General features: G+C 49.3%; 1 protein-coding gene across 2 annotated transcripts in view; it reads right to left on the reverse strand.

Annotated features, from left to right (window-relative positions):
- Window positions 1-17,012, reverse strand: part of TCF7L1 (transcription factor 7 like 1) — a 156,236-nt gene extending 139,224 nt beyond the window's left edge. Inside the window, exons 1-3 of one of the 2 annotated variants that reach the window (XM_036333980.1) lie at window positions 16,495-17,010; window positions 16,349-16,412; window positions 16,025-16,152 (exon numbers count right to left, since the gene is read on the reverse strand). In XM_036333980.1, coding sequence (XP_036189873.1) covers window positions 16,025-16,152; window positions 16,349-16,412; window positions 16,495-16,707 — 405 coding nt within the window. In that variant the 5' untranslated portion in view covers window positions 16,708-17,010. Of the gene's footprint in view, window positions 1-16,024; window positions 16,153-16,348; window positions 16,413-16,494 lie in introns of both variants that reach the window. The other variant, XM_036333981.1, reaches the window with a different exon arrangement.
- Window positions 17,013-18,969: the final 1,957 nt, after the last annotated feature.

Below are 18,969 nucleotides of genomic sequence, written 5' to 3' on the forward strand. Positions count from 1 at the left end.
TCAGATAAAAAACTAAAAACTTAATTAGGAAGTTCTTTACATCCTATTTAGAATGCAGAGCAGAATGTCAATTTGCTACCTCAATATTTCACAAGATTTTAAGAGAATGTACCATAATTCTGTGATTAATCGTCTTTGATCCAAACATAATACAGATATTAAAAACCATGAAAAGAAACTTTTATAAAAAAAAATGAGGGACCAGAAATATATTTATTGTTCCTTCATCTATTTAATATTCACAAGTATATTACAGAGACAACTAGCAACTTATACAGCCGAGAAATAACTTTCTGCACTACAACGTCAAACTTTAAAAATGTGCTCATCAATTTGGCCACTACCTCAGAAGTAACTGTGTCTGGCAAGAAACACCAATGAATAATAAAACCAGTGGATGAAAGTTTGGTGGAAAATGGGATATTCCTACAGTCACAAAGGATCTCCCCACAAGATACTCATTAAATTACAAAGAGGAAAAATAGAACTTCTTGCAGAAACCTGGCAGTATCACTTTAACCGAGTGATCCAAATGGACACCGCCCATAATGGGAAAATAGATGGCTCCTTGGAGAAGCACTGAGAAGTACATGTCAATGACGCATCAACTAGGCAGTGTTCTTGCCCTAAATAAACACCTAACCTAATCATGAAGACACATCTGAAAAAAGCAAAAGTCAGGGTTCTTTACAAAATAAAAGGTTTGTCATCTTCAAAAGTCAAGAACACAAGAGACACATTCGGACTGAAAACTGTTCTAGACAACAAAGTGTGACTGACATGTGACTTCGACTCATGCTGGATCTACCCCCAGACCAAATTTTTGCTACAAGACATTAGAAAGACAATTGTCAAAATCTGAGTAAGATCTGTAGATGAGACAATGGGGCTACTTCTGTGTTAATTTCCTGATTGTGATAACTATATTGTGGTAAATATCCTTGGTTCTAGAACATACACATGGGGTGGGGGTGGCGGGGGGTGGCGAGGGTAGAAGAGGGTCAAGGGGGAATAAAAGGTCATGGAAGGAGGCTGGACTTGGTGGTGAACACAATATATACTGATATACTATAGAACTGTATACCTGAAATCTGTGTAATTTTATTAACCAATGGAACCCCAAAATAAGTTCAATAAATAAAAGTATAAGTAAAAAAAACTAACCATTTTTTTGAAAAAGAACAGACACATGAAGTTATCTAGGAGCAAAGGGGCATTGTGTCTGCAACTTATTCTCAAAAGTTATAGAAAGAGAGAAAGATAAAGGAAATGTAGTCAATGTTAACATTTTGGGAAATCTAGAGAAAACTACATGGGATTCTTCATACTGTTTCACATCTTTTTCTGCATCTGAAATTACTCCAAAATAAAAAGTTAAATTAATTTATACATATACAGGGTGGAGCAGAAGTAGGTTTACAGTTGTGAGTACGTGAAACAGCGTTTATTCTTATATTATTTATTAATTACTAGAGGCCCAATGCACGAAATTCGTGCAAGGAGCTCAGCCCCAGCTGCCACGGCTGCCTTTGCCTTGGCCCCCCGCCCGCCACAGCGACCACCTCGGCCCTCGCAGCCCCAGCTTCGTCCAGAAGGTCATCCAGAAGGACGTCTGGTCTAATTAGCATATTACACTTTTATTATTATAGACTAGAGGCCCGGTGCACAAAAATTTGTGCACTCGGTGGTGGTGGGGGGGGGGCAGTCCTCAGCCCAGCCTGTGCCCTCTCGTGGTCTGGGACCCCTCAGGGGATGACCACCTGCTGGCTTAGGCCTGTTCCCGGGGGGATTGGGCCTAAGATGGCAATCAGACATCCCTCTGGCAGCCCGGCAGCCAGCGGGGGATGTCCACTTGCCAGCGGGGAGCAGACCTAAGCTGCAGTTGGACATCCTTAGCGCTGCTGAGGAGGCAGGAGAGGCTCCCACCACCACCACTGTACTGGCAGCCACCAGCCTGGCTTGTGGCTGAGCAGAGCTCCTCCCATGTGAGAGCGCCCTGACCACCAGAGGGCAGCTCCTGCATTGAGCGTCTGTCCCCTGGTGGTCAGTGTGTGCCATAGTGACCAGTCATTCCCAGTCCTTCTGCTGTTAGGGTCAGTTTGCATATTACCCTTTTACTATATAGGATAGAGGCCTGGTGCATGGGTGGGGGCTGGCTGGTTTGCCCTGAAGAGTGTCCTGGATCAGGGTGGGAGTCCTGCTTGGGTGCCTGGCCAGCCTGGATGAGGGGATGATGGCTGTTTGCAGCTGGTCACACCCCCTTCAGGGTGGGGGTCCCCAATGGGGTTCCTGGCCAGTTTGGGTGAGGGGCTGAGGGCCGTTTTCAGGCTGGCGGGTGACTGAAGCTCTCAACTTCTCCTTTTTTCTTTTTTTTTTCTTTTTTCTGGGATTTATTTACCTTCTATGGCTGTCACTGGAGCTGAGAGCCAGCTTTAGCTCTGAGGCTCGGCTCCAGCTCTGAGACCTCGGCTGCTGAAAGCAAGTATCTGGGCTTTGTTTAGCTTCTATAACTGAAACACTGTTGCAACTCCAGCTCTGAGGCCCACCTGGCTGAAAGCAGGTATCTGGGGATTGTTTAGCTTCTATAATTGCAACATAATTGCTTAGAGTGCAGCTCAGAGGCCGGCAGCGGCAGGCGGGGAACCTTGGCTTCCTCCATCACTGGAGCAAGCAAGCCTCCTGTTCACTTCAGCTGCCTGGCTTCCGGCCGCCATCTTGGTTGGCACTTAATTTGCATATCACCCTGATTAGCCAATGGGAAGCGTGTCGGAGGTACAGTTAATTACCATGTTTGTCTATTATTAGATAGGATAGTATTAGTTTATGTACAAACAACTGTAAACCTACTTGTGTCCCACCCTGTATATATACAGTTGACTGCTAAACAACACAGTTGGAACTGTGTAGCTCCACTTATACATGGATTTGTACAAGGATCAAATGCACATAAATTCCACATATATTAATTAGTTGTATGTATATACCATCCTGTTGATAGTCACTTGATTAAGAACTCACACAAACTGGCAATTCTGTTAAAGTGACATGTTAACTCTTTGCAAAGGGAACTGAAAACCACGTAAACTGAAAACCTGCACTAAGTTCTGAAGTTGATGTACTAATTACTTTTGTTTCAGCATTTCTGGTTTCCCCAGACTATGCCATTCAATCATTTCCTATAAAAATATTTTTAAATACTGCAAGAAAAACCCACTTATTAAAGTATTGATTTAAATTTTTTGGCCACCAAACATCTTAATAAAGTTATAAGAATACTGTACATTATTTTGATGACATTTATTACTTTTTTTAATGTTTTAATCCTCATCCAAGGCTATGTTTGTTATTGATTTTTTTTTTTGGAGAGGAAGGGGGGAGAAACAGAGAGAGGCATCAAAGTGAGAGAGAAACTTCGATCAGTTGCCTTGGTATCGAACCCGAAACCTTGGTATATGCCCTGACTGGGAATCAAACCCACCACCCTTTGGTCTCTGGGAGAATGCTCCAACAGAGACACCCAGCCAGGCCTATTATTACTTTTTATATCCCAGAAATTCATTCTACAATGTTGCTATTTCGTTTTAGCCTTGGACAAATCCTGGTTTTAAAACACAGTCCATTTAGCCAAAACATTAATTCAGTGACCTCAAATACTAATATTATCCCCATTTTGCTGAAGAGAGCCCTGGGGCACAGAGGCACCGAGCCAGACCAGGGCTGGGCTGGGGTTTAAGGCCTGGCCGACTGTGGCCAAGTCCCTGGCCTGAGACATACTGGCAGCCCAAGGGAAAGGGGTGGCCTGTCAGTGGAGCATGCTGCTCCATCCCAAGGCCTCGGGCTTCTCTCCACCATGTTCTTCTCTCATCTCTCAGTGCAACTGCTTATTAACCAGTTAACTGCCATGTGTCCAAAACGGAAACCACCCCCACACGCCACGATATTTTGAATTTAAATTGGTCCATAGATACTTATGGCATAGAAAGGGTTAAGGGGAATCCAAACGCCACTCTCACCACCACAGCCCCTTCCTGCATTACCTCCCCTGAGAGGGCCTGGGAACACCCTTCTGAAGACGATTTATTTCTCACTCCAAAGCTTCAGCACCCGTGTCTCCTCTCCCTGACAAGCATTTTATTTTTTATTTTTTTTTAAATACATTTTTATTGATTTCAGAGAGGAAGCGAAAGGGAGAGAAACATCAATGATGCGAGAGAATCATTGAGCGGCTGCCTCCTGCACATCTCCTACTGGGGATCGAACCCGCAACCCAGGCCTGTGCCCTTGACCAGAATCAAACCCGGGACCCTTCAGTCCGCAGGCTGAGTCTCTATCCACTGAGCCAAACCAGCTAGGGCCCTGACAAGCATTTTATAACAGAAAAGCTTATGTTGTAAAGTAGAGGTATAAAGTGTATTTATCTCATGTACGTCTAACATTTCTCCTATACCTCTCCTCTATGCATCCCACCTAGAAAAGTTTAAATAGATAATGTAATTAATAAGCATTGACTATATTCAATCTACATATATATAAGCCAAGCGACCAGAATGACAGGAATGACCAGAACAACCGGTCGCTATGACATGCACTGCAGCCAGCCAACTGGCCCAATCGGGGGTCGGCCCCTCCCCCTGGCTGGCCCAAGACGGATCAGGGGTGGAGCTGGCCAGCCAACCTCCCGGGGCCCCTCCTCCTGGCTGCCCCGGCCCCCTCACCCCGATTGGGGGCAGGGCCAGCCAGCCAACCCCTGGTGGCCCCTCCCCCTGGTCAGCCCTGCCCCCAATCAGCCCCTCCCACCCTTATTGGGGGTGGGGCTGGCTGGCCAACCTCCCATGTCCCCTCTCCCCTGACGGCCCGGCCCAATCAGCCCCCATCGGTGCAGGCCAGCAGGACCCCACCTGTGCACTAATTCGTGCACCAGGCCTCTAGTTTATACACAAAATAATATTCATGCATGTACAAGAAATCGGGAGTGGCCAGGAGTAGGAAGTAGGCAATAGCCAAGTCAGCAGAGGCACACAATAATATTAGATATCATGGTATCTAAGGAACCAAGCTTACCACCTCACGATGTCAGAAGGAACACACAAGGGATACTGAAGGGGGAAAAAGGAGTTGCAGAGCACAGAAAAGCAACGAAAGATTAAGACTACAATGATCGCCATCTCTGGAACTGTAGAGAGAACAGCCATTAAAAGGGTCTGACGCTCCCCCAGCGATTTAAAAGTGCCTCCTAAGTCCAAAGGTTGGAAATACCACCGAAAAAAAAAATGAATACAGAGACGCTACTCAATCTTCATCTTTTCCTGTACTTGTGCAAACCACTTCTTTGTATCTTGCTCCGAATGGCATGTTCACATTAATCTGGCTGTCAACTTCCAGTAAAAGGGGAACTGCAGCATTGTGGCTGGAATAATGGCTCTGCCACCTTCTGGAGAGGTGACTCTAGGTCCCTTGCCCACTCTCGCAGTCTCCGCTTCCTCGTGGATAAAACAGATTATAATATCAGATGTGCATGTGTTCGATGTGGGAACAGGTGTGAACGGTGCCTGCAAGGCTGTTTTTAAAAACATTGATGTTTGAATATTCATGCTGCCAACATTCAACAAATGTCTGAGAATCACTTCTCCTGGGTCAGACGTACGGTTTCATAAAGAAGTATTCCAAGCCCTAACGGGTTTGGCTCAGTGGATACAGCGTCAGCCTGCAGACTGAAGGATCCCAGGTTCAATTCTGGTCATGAGCATGTACCTTGGTTGTGGGCACATCCCCATTAGGGAATGTGCAGAAGGCAGCTGATCGATGTTTCTCTCTCACTGATGTTTCTAACTCTCTATCCCTCTCCCTTCCTCTCTGTAAAAAATCAATAAAATATATTTAAAAAAAAAAAAAAGTATTCCGAGGTGCAGTTTTCCTGTAGCCCTGCTCTTTGCCGGGCTTGCTGTGGGTCTCCCTGAGTAAAGAGGGTAATGTTCCCATCATTCATAACTGCTCGGTCTGGGCCAAGTCCACAATCTCCCCGAGGTGCGCTCCTCGCCAGTGGGGTGGGCTGAACGGTCCCCCTTCCAGCTGTGAGGGCGACAGGGCACCCGCGCTGGGTGCTTGTAGAAGAATCTCAGGGAGGGACATCCAACCCAACCCCAGAAGGTATGTGTTATAAAATCCAACTGATATTCGTGACTGACATAGTCTTTTTGGAATTTATGGAGAAGAGTGTCGTTCCAAACATCAGAAATCTCTACTGCCAACGAATCTGGACTTGATCAGCTTCTCATACCACTCATTCTTACTTCTCCTGTTTTTCTTCATTATCGGCAGATCCATCCATTTCTTAATCACAGTTACTCTCTCTCCTATTTACACCCTTCTGTTTCCCCACACATTTTCTATAGACATTTGAACAAATAGTGGCCCCATTCACTTAATGAGGAACAAGACATCTATCTCACTGAGACATAGGGCCTCGCAACACCCAGATTTCCGGGAGGGCTTAGCTAGCTCCCCAAGTACCTCCCCTCAACCATACGCAGAAGCCCTCTTACTAATATTTCTACCATACTACTGCTTCAGAAAGAGGCCACCTGGAAGATAATTTCTGAAGTGAAGGAAAAAGCACTGAATTTCCTGATTCCTTTCCTAATTTCAAACCATCTTACACACACACACACACACACACAGAAAGGATGAGGGGAGGGACTAATAAATCCTCTGCCATTTCCAAAAGAATTCTCTGTGTAAATGTTTAGTTATTTATTTATTTAACAGTCAGTTTACCGAAGTAGTTATAGATGAATGGGACTGCTTTTTCACTTAGAGAACTTTAAAAATGTATAAAATACTTTATAAAATGAACAATAAGGAAATGTTTGCAAATAACACTTGGCTCACCGGAGCTTGGTATGTTAACCAAACTACAGAGGCAGCGAGCCAATATACTCCTCCCGCCTTCCTCCGCACCAAAGACACACTGGAGTGTCCCTCTAACCCTCACTGATTTCAACAAGGAAAAACAGGCCCCAAGTTCCAAACAGTTCACACGCGAGCAGATGACCACTTATGCCTCTGAAAGAGGGGGTGCGGTGAAGCTCCTGGGGCCACCCACTGAAGGTTACTTCAGCCCTCCGGAGCACAATGCTGGAGGGACAACTGGAACCACAGCCACTCGCTCGCTTATACAACTGTTTATTTGGGAAGGCACATCCCCAGGTCCTCTCTGTGAAGTTGGAACAAATCTACACCCCCTCCCCCCAACTGATAGCTCACATCAGGACTTCTGAGTGGAAAACAAAGGTCGGTGCCCTTGCCCCAAGAGGAGGAGGAGCTAGCTACACCAGGCACTGTGTAAAGTCACAGGGTGCAGTGGGAAGACCTAGACTTTGGACTCACAACCAAGTTCAAATCTCTGCACAGTCGATTGCCAGTAATATGACCTTGGACAAGACACTTGACCTCTACAAGTCTGTCTGCACAGCAGTGAAATGGGAATAACAAGCATCTACTTCCCAGCAGGTCAGACGCCGTGACAAATATTCAGGTTTTGGTGGCCATTGCCAAGTGCTTGCCACAGGGACTGGGGTTATTAACACTCTTCAAGAACAGCAAATAGAGCACCCACTTTACCACACATTTGCCAGCATTTATGAGTCGTATTAAGACCAATTCTTTGTTAATCTAGTGGCTGAAAAATGATTCGACTGTATTGGCACTTTTTATTACATGGCAGGTTAAACATACTGGGTAGTCATTTGTAGTTTCTTCTTTTGTGGATTTTTTGTTTATACTTTGTTTACTTTCTATAATTAGGGTGAGCACTTGGGACCTTGTTTCTCCTCTTAAATAAAAAATATTTCTAAAATGCTATAACAGCTTGGAGTATGAGTACATTCCCTGTTCTGAGGAATCCAGGTAACTAGAATTATCACCCACCCTCATCACTTGAAAAGGCCATATTTAGGAAAACATTTTTTTAAGTCAGGTTCAGGTTGCTTTAAAAACAATTACTGATTGACTGTAGAAAGAGAAGGGAAGGGAAAGGGTGGGAGAGAGAGAGAAAAAAAAAAGAGAGAGAGAGATTGAGATTTGTTGTTCCACCCATCCAGCATTCATTGGTTGTTTGTTTATGTACCCTGACCGGGGATCGAACCCACAACGTTGGCATATCCGGACGATGCTCTAACCAACTAAACTACCCAGCCAGCGTGGAAAACATTTTTATAGTTTTCAAACTTTGAAGTGTATTTCTAAACTAAATGTTCATTTTCCCATGAAAATCTGTGGGCTACATACATATAAATGAAAAGGAAAGGTTTACAATTCTGAAGTTTATTTTAGAAACTTAAAGTCAACTGAGGTAAGTCAGAGCACCTCTAACCCCTGGGAGTCCCAGGGAGAAGCTGTGCAGTGGCCCCGAGGGTTCGCTGAGCAGCCACACATACAGAGGAAAAGGCCCGTCCCCTCGCTCCCCTGTGCTCCCTTCATTTCCGAGGGCCAAGGTTTTGGAAACTGCCTTTATTTCACTAAATCCAGCCCAGCTTGAGAGAAGATAATATAAAAACCTCCTCCAAAATTGCATTAGTCCATTTGGGGCAGTCTTCTACATGCTTTTAAGCCGTCGGTCCTTCCTTCCCCATCCCCAATTACTGACCACACTGCAGTATCCGCCCCTGATTGCAAATGAGTTGTATTTTGATTCCCATCTCCATCCCCCTTCAAAATCAGTCGGCTCCAGACAATAAAAAGAGGAAAATTTCCCCCAGTATGTCATATCTTTCAACCAGTGCACAAGTGTTCCATTATTTAACACGTAGCTCAGAGGTTCCCAACATTTTCAGATTTATAACGGGGGTAGAGAAAGGACCTTTAGTCTCCCTACTTACTGCAAACAAAATTCCAAGACCCCCAGCCCAGCCAGCTTGCCCTTGGTTTTACTGAGACTCTCAAAACCATCTAGCCATCCAACGCACTCCCCCTTCAATTTCTGCGAACTCCACCTCTGCCTTTTTCTACATCCTCAGCTTCAGCTCTTGGGCTAGTCTGCAAAATCAGAACACCTACACTTAAGCATCCTCCATCAGTGAAGGAAGACGACTTTACCTTCTTCCCTAAGTTCTCAGTCTCACCTCTTCTTTTTCCTATCTTCTCCTCCATTCATGCTACCCTACGGCCCCTGCAAACAAGCTCCCACTCCAGCATCCTAAATATACCTTCCAAAGCCCGTGGCTCCCCCGCCCCTCCCTTCATGCCACACCCATTCTTCTTAAATGGTTATCTGGAGTCTGATTTTCCAACATCCTCCAGGTTATGGTAGGGCAGAAAATGAAATGTGTAAGGTACACAGGGTTAGAGAGAGCAGGCTGCTCGCCACTGCGGGAGTCAGCTGGGGGTGGGGGGGCGCGGGTCTGGCTGAGAAGTGAGGGATGGGCCACACCTGGGACTAGTCCACTGCACAGCACCCTGGCACCCGACGGGGAAGCCCTAGCTAGTGACACTGCCTCCCTATCATTATCACTGCACTTGCCCGGACACTTCTCTCTGTGGGCACCAACTTCCTAATTAGAGAATTCCCAGAGCCCCGCTCGACTCCTCCATCTTCTTGTCCCCTCCCCTTTCCTTTCCCTGCAGCTCCCATGTGGCCACAGTCCCTAAGCTCTCCTCCCTCCTTGGCAAGTGCTCCTTTCCATCCTCCTTCAGTGACTTCTTCCTCTATCTGAGCATCCCCCCCGCCCTCTTGCTCCCCGGAATCAGCCAGTTGCTGCGGTTAACTATTCCCTCAATATCCCCTCAAACCCAATGTGTCTCCGACGAAACATAGCAGTTTCTCCAAGGGAGAGCCTCTTGCAGACCACATGGGCTCGGATACTGCCAAAGTAGTCAAGAGTCAGCCCAGCATGAGTAGGCAGATGGCGGGCCAGGCCCCCACCTGCAGGAGGTCATTCACCCAGGCTCAGACCCCAGGAGTTCGCTGTGACATCAGCCACTTCCTGCCTATAGTGCCATCTCTCCCTGCACAAATTCAACCGACCATCCCAGTCTCTCCCATCCTTTCCACTTGGATACTCTTAAGTCCCTCTCCTCTCCCCCTTGGACTCCTGTGAGTCTTCTTACTGTTCTGGCTCCTCCCAGGTCCTCTCCCTCCGATCACGATTACCTCTCTAAGCACATGCAGGAGTCACATCACTTCCCAGCATCACTTTCAATGGTTCTCTGCTGCCTCCTGAATAAGACCAAATTCCTCCACTGACATTCAAGGTCTGGCCCCTTACCCTTCCAGGTAAACAGAATAACTTGCATTACCCCGAACAGCCCTGAACTTTTCGCCTTCCTCCACGCCTCTGCTCTCCCTGTGCTGGCTTCAACCTCAAGATGAGAGGGAAGGAGGACTCCCACTGTCCACTCTAAACACCTCTGTACTATTTACATTTATCATCAACAAGAATTACTTTTTAAATATATTTTTAATAATTTTCTATTACAGTTGATATTCAATATTATTTTATACTAGAGGCTCAGTGCATGAAAGTTGTGCACAGGTAGGGTCCCTAGGCCTGGCCAGCAATCAGGGCCGATCAGGTTCCCCACCTCCTCGCCTCCTCCTTCCCTGGCTCCATCAGCGCCCCACCACTGCTGCTGGTCATCCGCCATGTTCCGCATGGCTCCCTGGTGGTCAGGGCACATCATAGCGAGCAATCCCAGTTTCCTGGTCGAACTCACGAGGGGACACTTTGCATATTCGCCTTTTATATATATAGATTAGTTTTAGAGGCTACACAATCAACAAGAATTGCTATGAATTACAGAATGACTGAGGGGGACAGAAGTGGGCTGGAAGAGGTTAGTGGGGAGAAAAGGAGGATCTATGTAATACTTTCAACAATAAATTTTTTTTAAAAAAAAGAATGACCGAGTTTTCGGGCACCAGTGTAAAACAACTTCCTCATCCTGGCCAGTGTGGCTCAGCTGGTTGGGCGTCATCCTGTGCATTGAAAGGTTGCTGGTTCAATTCCGGGTCAGAGCACATACCTGGATTGCAGGCTCAATCCTGGTAGGGGTCATGCAGGAGGCAGCTGATCCATGTTTCGCTCTCACATAGATGTTTCTCTCTCTCTCCCTCTCCTTCCTTCTCTCTCTAAAAATCAATAAAAAACAATAACAACAACTTCCTCCACCTGCCTTCCTTGATCTTGCTGACCCAAAACAATCTTTCTACTCTCAAAATTCTTCTCTGGACTTTATGGGCTCCTAACATAGACTTCCTATTATAGTAGTTTGTGCTAACATTACCTTTTTTTTTTTTTTAAAATCCTCACCCAAGGAAATTCAGAGAGAGAGAGAATAGTTGCCTTTCCATATGCTCCTCAACTGGGGATCAAATCCATAACCCATCATGTGCCATGACCGGGAATCAAACCGGCAACCTTTTGGTGTTCCGGATGATGCTCAACCAACTGAGCCACTCCGGCCAGGCTAACATTACTTCTCCCTAACACATTTTTTTAAATCCTATAGAGCAAAGTTAGATCTAATTCACCCCATCTCCCTTAGCCATTGCCCATGATGGGTCCATTCAATAAACATCAGATGAAGTAGAGAACTTAGACTTACTCTTAAAGATGCCAATCTAAAGTTCCCCAGTTTAGCAAGTAAAAGTTGGCTCTAAATTGGAATATAAGTAGGTTCTTTGCATTATAGATTTCCCGATCTATAATGCAAAGGTGACAAAAATATTTGTGGCATAAAAAAGAATTTAAATAATTCCAGTGCGTTAAGTATTTAAATTCTTTTTTATGTCACCTTTTTTTTGTTAATTTTGCACATCACTCTAAAGGCTGGAATACTCTATTAAAGGTTAGACTTGTGTGTGTGTGTGTGTGTGTGTGTGTGTGTATGCTAGCCTACTTTCTCCTCCAGAATCCATAGAAGTGGCATCAATGAAGAATGAGACCAACCTATAACTTTCTAAAATTGTAACAGAGCAAGCAGATCTTCCCTGCCAGATGCACCCATCCAAAGAAAAGACTGACAAAGTGTAAGTCCCTCTACAGGGTTTGTCACCCCAGCAATCCAAGTGCCACAACTTCAACCACGCAGGCAGGGCCCTCGAAAAAGCTTGCTCCATGTGGAAAGCCCTCATTAAACCCTCAGTTATATTTAGAAAAAAATGGAACAGAAGTTATATTTAGATGAAATGGCTTAAAGGAACTTTTACCAAGAGCAGCATGTTTATCCTATCTTCTGTAAGAAAGGTCTTACTTAGCTTTTACATACAACTCCTAAAAACAGACAACTTCTCTATTCTGTGTCAAAAAGAAATCAGGAGCACCCAGGATATCGGCAACACTGCCCACGGGAAACAGTGGGATAGTCGGAAAGACTTAAAAAGAAACACAGGTTTGGAGAATAAAACCATTCCATACAGAAACTTGCGTTGAGACGGTCTGAAAAGGTGTGAGGAATGTGGTGCTGAGCTGTGTGAGAAAAGCTCTTAAATTTATAAACGGGACAAAAAAAACCGTACAGATTTCCTCAGCAATCTACCTAGCAGCGGAGTTCTCTTCCAAAATGTCATTAACGCTCCCATTGTGGTCACAGCCAAACCATTCTCCATCCTTCTGCAGCTAGCTCCCTGAACCAGTCAACATTTCCCTTTTGGCTCTTATTAGGCAAACTATTTTTATTAGTCAAACTATTTTTGACATCCACTTTCTTTTGTGTTGACCTACATTTCCCTAACAACATTCTAGTCAACAGCGCTGAGGTGGTTTAGCAAACTTGTGAAGCCTTTTCAGGAATGAATGTATCGTTTTGGGGTGACTGTCTGAAGAAGTGAAAGATGGTCTGTGGCAGTTATTCCTTCCTTCCCAGGCCACAGGGTCCCCAGGGCTCCAGATGGGAATGAATCATGGCTCGGAGGCTTGGCACACACCCCAGGTTAAGGGGACCTCTTCTCTAAAGAGCCTCAGGAAGAGGCCACTTCCCAGCCTCCCAGCCAACCCAGAGTGGAGGGCAAAGGTAAGGCCTGGGGAGGAGATGGCCCCACAGCAGGACTGGCCGGCCCCAGCCACCCCAGCAGGAATCATGCCAGTGCTGAGGGTGTTGCAGCCCTGCTGCTTGCTATTCCTAGGGTCAATTAACACCCTGAAGCACTCCAGCTAATCCCTACTTTTGCCTCAGGCTTGGTATTTCCAGAAAGTGTGAGCGCAACAGAGAACTGAAGTCGCCCAATTTTATACCACTGACAGGCCTCAGCGCAACAAAGCCTAAGGCTGTGAAATTTAGAGAGGAAACAAACCTAGACACTGAAAGAGACCAGATTATATATTCCAGACACTCCCCTCCCCTCTGCAGCCACCTCCTTCCCCCCATTCCTCCACCTCATATCTACATCCATTTTAAGAGGATGGGACCTCAACAGAGGGCCTATAGTTTTACAGTGAGAATCACCTTAGTTACATTAATATAATCACCCAGAGGAAAGCATCATCTCAACCTTAAAGTCCAGACAAGGGCTCAAGGGTTTCCTTACTTGCTGTCCTAACAGTCCAATGATTCTCAACCTTGGCTGCACATTAGAATCACCTGGGAATCTTTTTAAAATCCTGATTTCTGGGCCTCATCCTCCAGAAATTCTGTTTCTTTGTTATGGGGTGGGGCCACAACATTAGTAACAAAGAAACAGAATTTCCGGAGGATGAGGCCCAGAAATCAGGATTTTATAAAGATTCCCAGGTGATTCTAATGTGCAGCCAAGGTTGAGAACCACTGTAACAGTCCATGATGCCCAAGGATAGATAGGGTCAAAGAACAGGTTCTACTGAGCTGACTGAACTGCAGGAAATGTCCCCACACATCAGTTAACTTTGGAATCAGGCAGGCCTCACACAGCGATAGGCTCTTAAAGACCACAGGAACAATGGGGAAACTGAATTTCTGCAAGAGTCACCAGGGAGACAAAATGTAGGTATGAGAATGGGCTAGGACACACTAAGTCCCTTGTGAAGGGTCGAGAGAGAGGGTGAGTGTCCTCGAAGGCTTGAACAGAGGGTTAGCGACGACGTGGGCCAGGGCAGGGAACAGCTGCAGGGGTGAGGATAAGCCTGCAGTCAGGGGCATGCAGGGGGGAAAGGTCGACTTCCCCAAGGAGGGCTCCGAAAATCCCACACAGGCCTGGATTCAGTAATCAGGAGTCCTCAGCATCACCAAGAACCCGCCTTGGAAGTGTTCAGGCAAAAGAACATGTAAGATGGTAGAAAGGAGGAAGGAAGGAGAGAGCCGAGACCAACAGAAGATGTGTCCCACTGGCTCTCTTCCCTGGGGGGCAGTGGTCAGAGTCACCATTCAGAGAGGAAGAATCCAAATGCCCGAATAAGAAATGGGCAGGGGGAAGGAATAGCCAGCCGCTGGAGGGAAATAACTGGTCATATTTGGGACGTGTCTGCACCAGGCCCCGGATCGGTGCTCCCCCATCTTAGCTAATGCCTCCAGACGCCGCTTTCCAGGCATCTAATGGGAAATGGGAAACTGAGACTTTGGCAGCATATCCCTCTCGAACACACAAAGTTACGGGCACCCTACCAAAACTTTCAGAACGGGGCTCCATCTGCGGACATGGCAGGGAATCAGTGAAAACCTACGCAGAGCGGCCACAGCTTGTATCGCTCAACTTTTACTCACATCTTTTTTCCTCTAATGTGAACGTACACCGTAACATCCAGTTTATATTCAGAACTTCCTGGGATGCTCGGAAACAAGGGCCAAAGCCGCAGATCTTCCCTGCGTGACCGGGGAGGGCAGAGCCCCCACCTCCACTCCCACATCTCACTGGCCAGCAGCGCGCACCATTGAACCCACAGCGAGGCCTCCGCTCCCCACCGACCCTGACAGCCAGGGATCGTCCATTTATTTAGCACCGAGCGCTTCTCAGGTGGCCCTGGAATTGTAATTATTATTTAAGGGCTGCGCGAATATAAAGTGCGTTTGTCCGGCCCTGCTCCTAAGGCGCCAATACCTCCTGAACCAAGAACCAAATGGAAAGCAGAGAACCACTACCGCGCGCGCGGCGCCCAGGGGACAGCACGCTAGAGCCTGGCACGTAGTAGACAGGCGATCACCCAAATCTGCCATCGGACCTCGCCCCTGGGCAGAGGACCCCTGCTTGGGGTGGCGGCTACTGGGACACAAAGCCTGGCCAGCCCCGGGCTGCGCCCCTCGCGACTCAGGGGGTCGGGAGTGGAGAGCCAGCGAGGGGGGGATAGGGGGGAATGGAATCCGCCCTCATTTGCACGTCGTCTGGGGCCGGGTCAATTTGCTTAATCACGGCTCTAAATGCCAGCGCGCAGCACACAATGCGCGCCCATTAACAGGTTTAAAGTGTCGCAGCGCTCGCTTTAAATGAGAAAAGTCGGCAACAAAGGAGGGAAAAGCCAAGTTCCTCCACTTGAAGAATGCCGCGCGGGTTGCCTTCGAAATCTCGGCGAGTTTCAAACCCCGAGCTCCACGGAGAAGCGGAGGCCCCCGCGCGAGGGCCGGGGGTGGGAAGAGGGGTGTGTGAATAGCCCGCCACGACACTGGGTTTCTTAGGAACCAACTCGCAGCGGCCTGTGGCACTGAGGTCGGGGGGGGGGGGTCGGGGGGGCAACGTCGCCAACCCAGCTCCCGGGCCCCCTGCACAACTGCCAAGGAAAGCTGACCCACTTCCAGGAAGGAAAACGAGACCCACCCGCCCGCAGCCGGCAAAAATCCAAGTTTTCCTTCGTGGGAGCAAAGAACTTGGGAAGCCAAAGGAGACCCCAGAAATGGACCCCAAAGCTTTCCCCCCCAAAAAAGGAGGGGATTGGAAGGGTTTTTACTTTCATCCAGGCACTGGCTAGCGCAGCCTAACGCGCCGCCGCCACAGAGTCGTTCAACTCCGCAGAGTTCGGCCCCGGATCCTCCGGGACGGCCCCATCCCCCACCCGCTGCCGAGCCCGGGGGCGCATCCCGCCGGCCGGGCCTCCCCCCCGCCCGGCGCGGCCGGACAGGCGCTCACCGTGCGTGCTCCTCCGGGAGACAGGGGTCCGTTGGGGAGATACGGGCTGCTCAGGTCCGGGATCATCAGGAACGGGTACCCAGGGTACGGGGGACCCTTAAAGAACGCGCCGTCCTGGGGCCTTCTCACTGCGGGCAAGACCAAGGCGGGGTGAGGCCGAGCGCCGCGGCAGGGGCCCCTGGACGGGGGACCCGGGACCCGAGCGCCCGAGCGCGCGCCCCAGGACGGGGCGGAGAGCGGGGACGCGGGGAACCGGGGCGGCCCCAACTGAGGCTCAGAGCACCGCGGGGCCCGGGAATGGGGGCTGCCCGGACCAGCACGTACCTTCGGCGAAATAGTCCCGCGGCTTCTGGAAGGCGTCCCGAGAGGGCTGCGGGCGCCTCTCCGCCTGCAGAGGAGACACAAAGGCGAGGGCGGGTGAGCGGGCGCCGAGCCGGGGTCCGCAGGGTCGGCCGCCGGAGCCTCCTTACCTCCGAGTCCGAGCTGCTGCTCTGGTTCTCCGACTCGTTGACCAGGGACGACTTGACTTCGTCCAGGTCCCGCTGCGCCGAGGCGCTGTCGCTGCTCGGCTCCTGCTCCTCGCCCCCTTCGTCCTGGAAGGGGATCAGCTCGTCGTTCGCCCCGAGATCGTCCCCTCCACCGGCCGCCCCGGCGCCCGAGCCGCCGCCGCCGAGCTGGGGCATGGTGGGGCCGCGGGCCGGGGCCACCGCTCTCCGCGCCCCGCGCCGCCCGCGCCCGGCCCGGCCCGGCTCGGCGCCCCTCCCTCCCGCTCGCCCGGCCGCTCCGCTCGCCGCCGCCGCGGCCGCAGCAACAAAGTTTGACAGGGCGTGGCCCGGCGGGAAGCGGGGCCAGCGCGGCCGGGCCGAGCGGGGGCGGCTCGGCTCGGGCCCCTCCGGCAGCGCCGAGCCCAGGGCTCCCCAACTCGCCGCCACCGCCTGCTCCGCCGGGGCGTCCCAGCGCCTGGCCCGCCAGGGAGGGGCGAGCGGGGCAGGAAGGAGGGCCCGCCGGGCTGGGCAGGGGGGCCGGAGGGAGGAGCCCGGCTGCAAGCTGACACCCGCGCCGCGCGGAACCCCGCCAGCTCCGGCGCGCACACACTCACTCGCATTCACACTCGCGCTCCAGCCGCTCACACCTTCCGGGGGCTGCGCCTCCCCGCCGCGCGCCCCGCCCTCACCCCCCGACTCGCCCCGGCGCCCCACCTCGCACCCCCAGCGGCCCGCCCGCCCGCGAGCCGCTGGAGTCCCGCCCCCAGCCCCAGGCAGCCCCTAACTTTCTTTCCAAATAACCCCCCGAACTCCGCACGGATGCCGCGCCCCCTCCCACCGCAGCGGCGCGCGCGGGCGGCACTGCCCCCTGCGGGAAAGCTCCGGACACACAGACCTGCCGGCGACTCTCGCTGCCGGGAGTTCTCCCGAGCGCGGGATACCACCCGGCCTGGCGCCCTCGCCGGCTGCACGGAGCAGAGGACGAGGAAAATGTATGGCCCCCGGCGTCTGCTGGGCAGCCGTCCGCTCCTCTTTTCTGCGGGGCTTCAACATGCTCCCCGCCCTCGTCCAGGCTTTTTACCTTGTCCAGGTGTCCCGAGTCACCTGAAATCCCCAAGACCCCTTTCACCTTCCTGGTTCCATACTCGGTTCCTAACCAAATAACTCATGGTCTTGGGTGCGGAAAGGATTCGGATTTGGTTCGTTAAAAGGAAAATCCTCTGCCAGTGACCTCTGAAGCCATTCACAAATCGGCCTCGGTAGCCAATGAGTAAATGAAAAAACCCAACCAGCCTCATACTTAAGTGCCTGTCCCAATCACATGAAGATAACATCCCTCTCCAACCAGTTTGGGAAAGTGTGAAAAAGTGGATCTTGAGTCATCCACAGTGGGGAACTACAGGTGGGAGCATACACTTTAAAAGCAGACTGGAAGGCAGTAGGGAAATAACCTAAAACCATTTAAAACAACTGGCAGAGGAGTTTTCTAGAGCGATCCACCCACATATGGACAAGGGCACAGATACAAGAAAGTGCAGGGAGGTCTGTAAAATGAGTTCTGAGTCTTTCTGACCAGATCAACAGAATGAGGCCCCTGCACACAGACATCCTGGAATGGTTTTGGCGAGACACCCTTTAAGGAAAGGCAGTCACTCTCTCATTTTTTTAATATATGGCACTCTTTCTTTTCTTTTCTTTTTTTTTAAATCACCCTGGCCGGTTAGTTCAGTCCGTTTCAATATGCCTAGGTTGTGGGGTCGATACCCTATCAGGACACATACAAGAAGCAACCAATGAATGCACAAATAAATAGAACAACAAATTGGTCTCTCTCTCCCTAAAACCAACAAATACTTTTTAAAAATTATATATGTCTGTTTCTGCATAGAAGAAGTCTGAGAAGGTGCACACCAAATTATTATATTTCTGGGGAAGGGGCTAGATGAGAGGAGAGAGGACGTTTTGTTTTCTACTTCCTGCATATTTTACAGCAAGCAGACATGCCTTCTCTAGTTTTCTACACAGCACATGAATACAGCCTGATAAAACTTTTTCAAACAATATAGTGAGTAAGCTTTCCTCTTTCCCCCCTTCCCACGTCTCTCTCCAGTTAAACACCTTCCTGATACTAGTTCGATGTGCATCCTTCCAGACATTTTCCCAGGCAGTTTTCTACCTGTGTAAGCACACATACAATATTCAGATTTACTTTCACATAAATAGGATTATACCGTTCATATTACTGTGTGATATTTCATTTTTATAAGTTTTTAAAAGTCAAAAGGCTTTTCATGTCTCCCATAAACATATGAAAAGCCTATTGTATTAGCTCCCCATCGTTGCTCTAACAAATCACTGTACACTTGGTGGCTTAAAACACCAGAAATGCTTTCCCTTACTGTTGTGGAGGCCGGAAGTCCGAAATGAGTTTCACTAAATCAAAATCGAGGTGTTGGCAGG

This window comes from Myotis myotis, unplaced genomic scaffold, assembly GCF_014108235.1.
Source record: "Myotis myotis isolate mMyoMyo1 unplaced genomic scaffold, mMyoMyo1.p scaffold_m19_p_14, whole genome shotgun sequence".
NCBI classification, from domain to species: Eukaryota; Metazoa; Chordata; class Mammalia; order Chiroptera; family Vespertilionidae; genus Myotis; species Myotis myotis.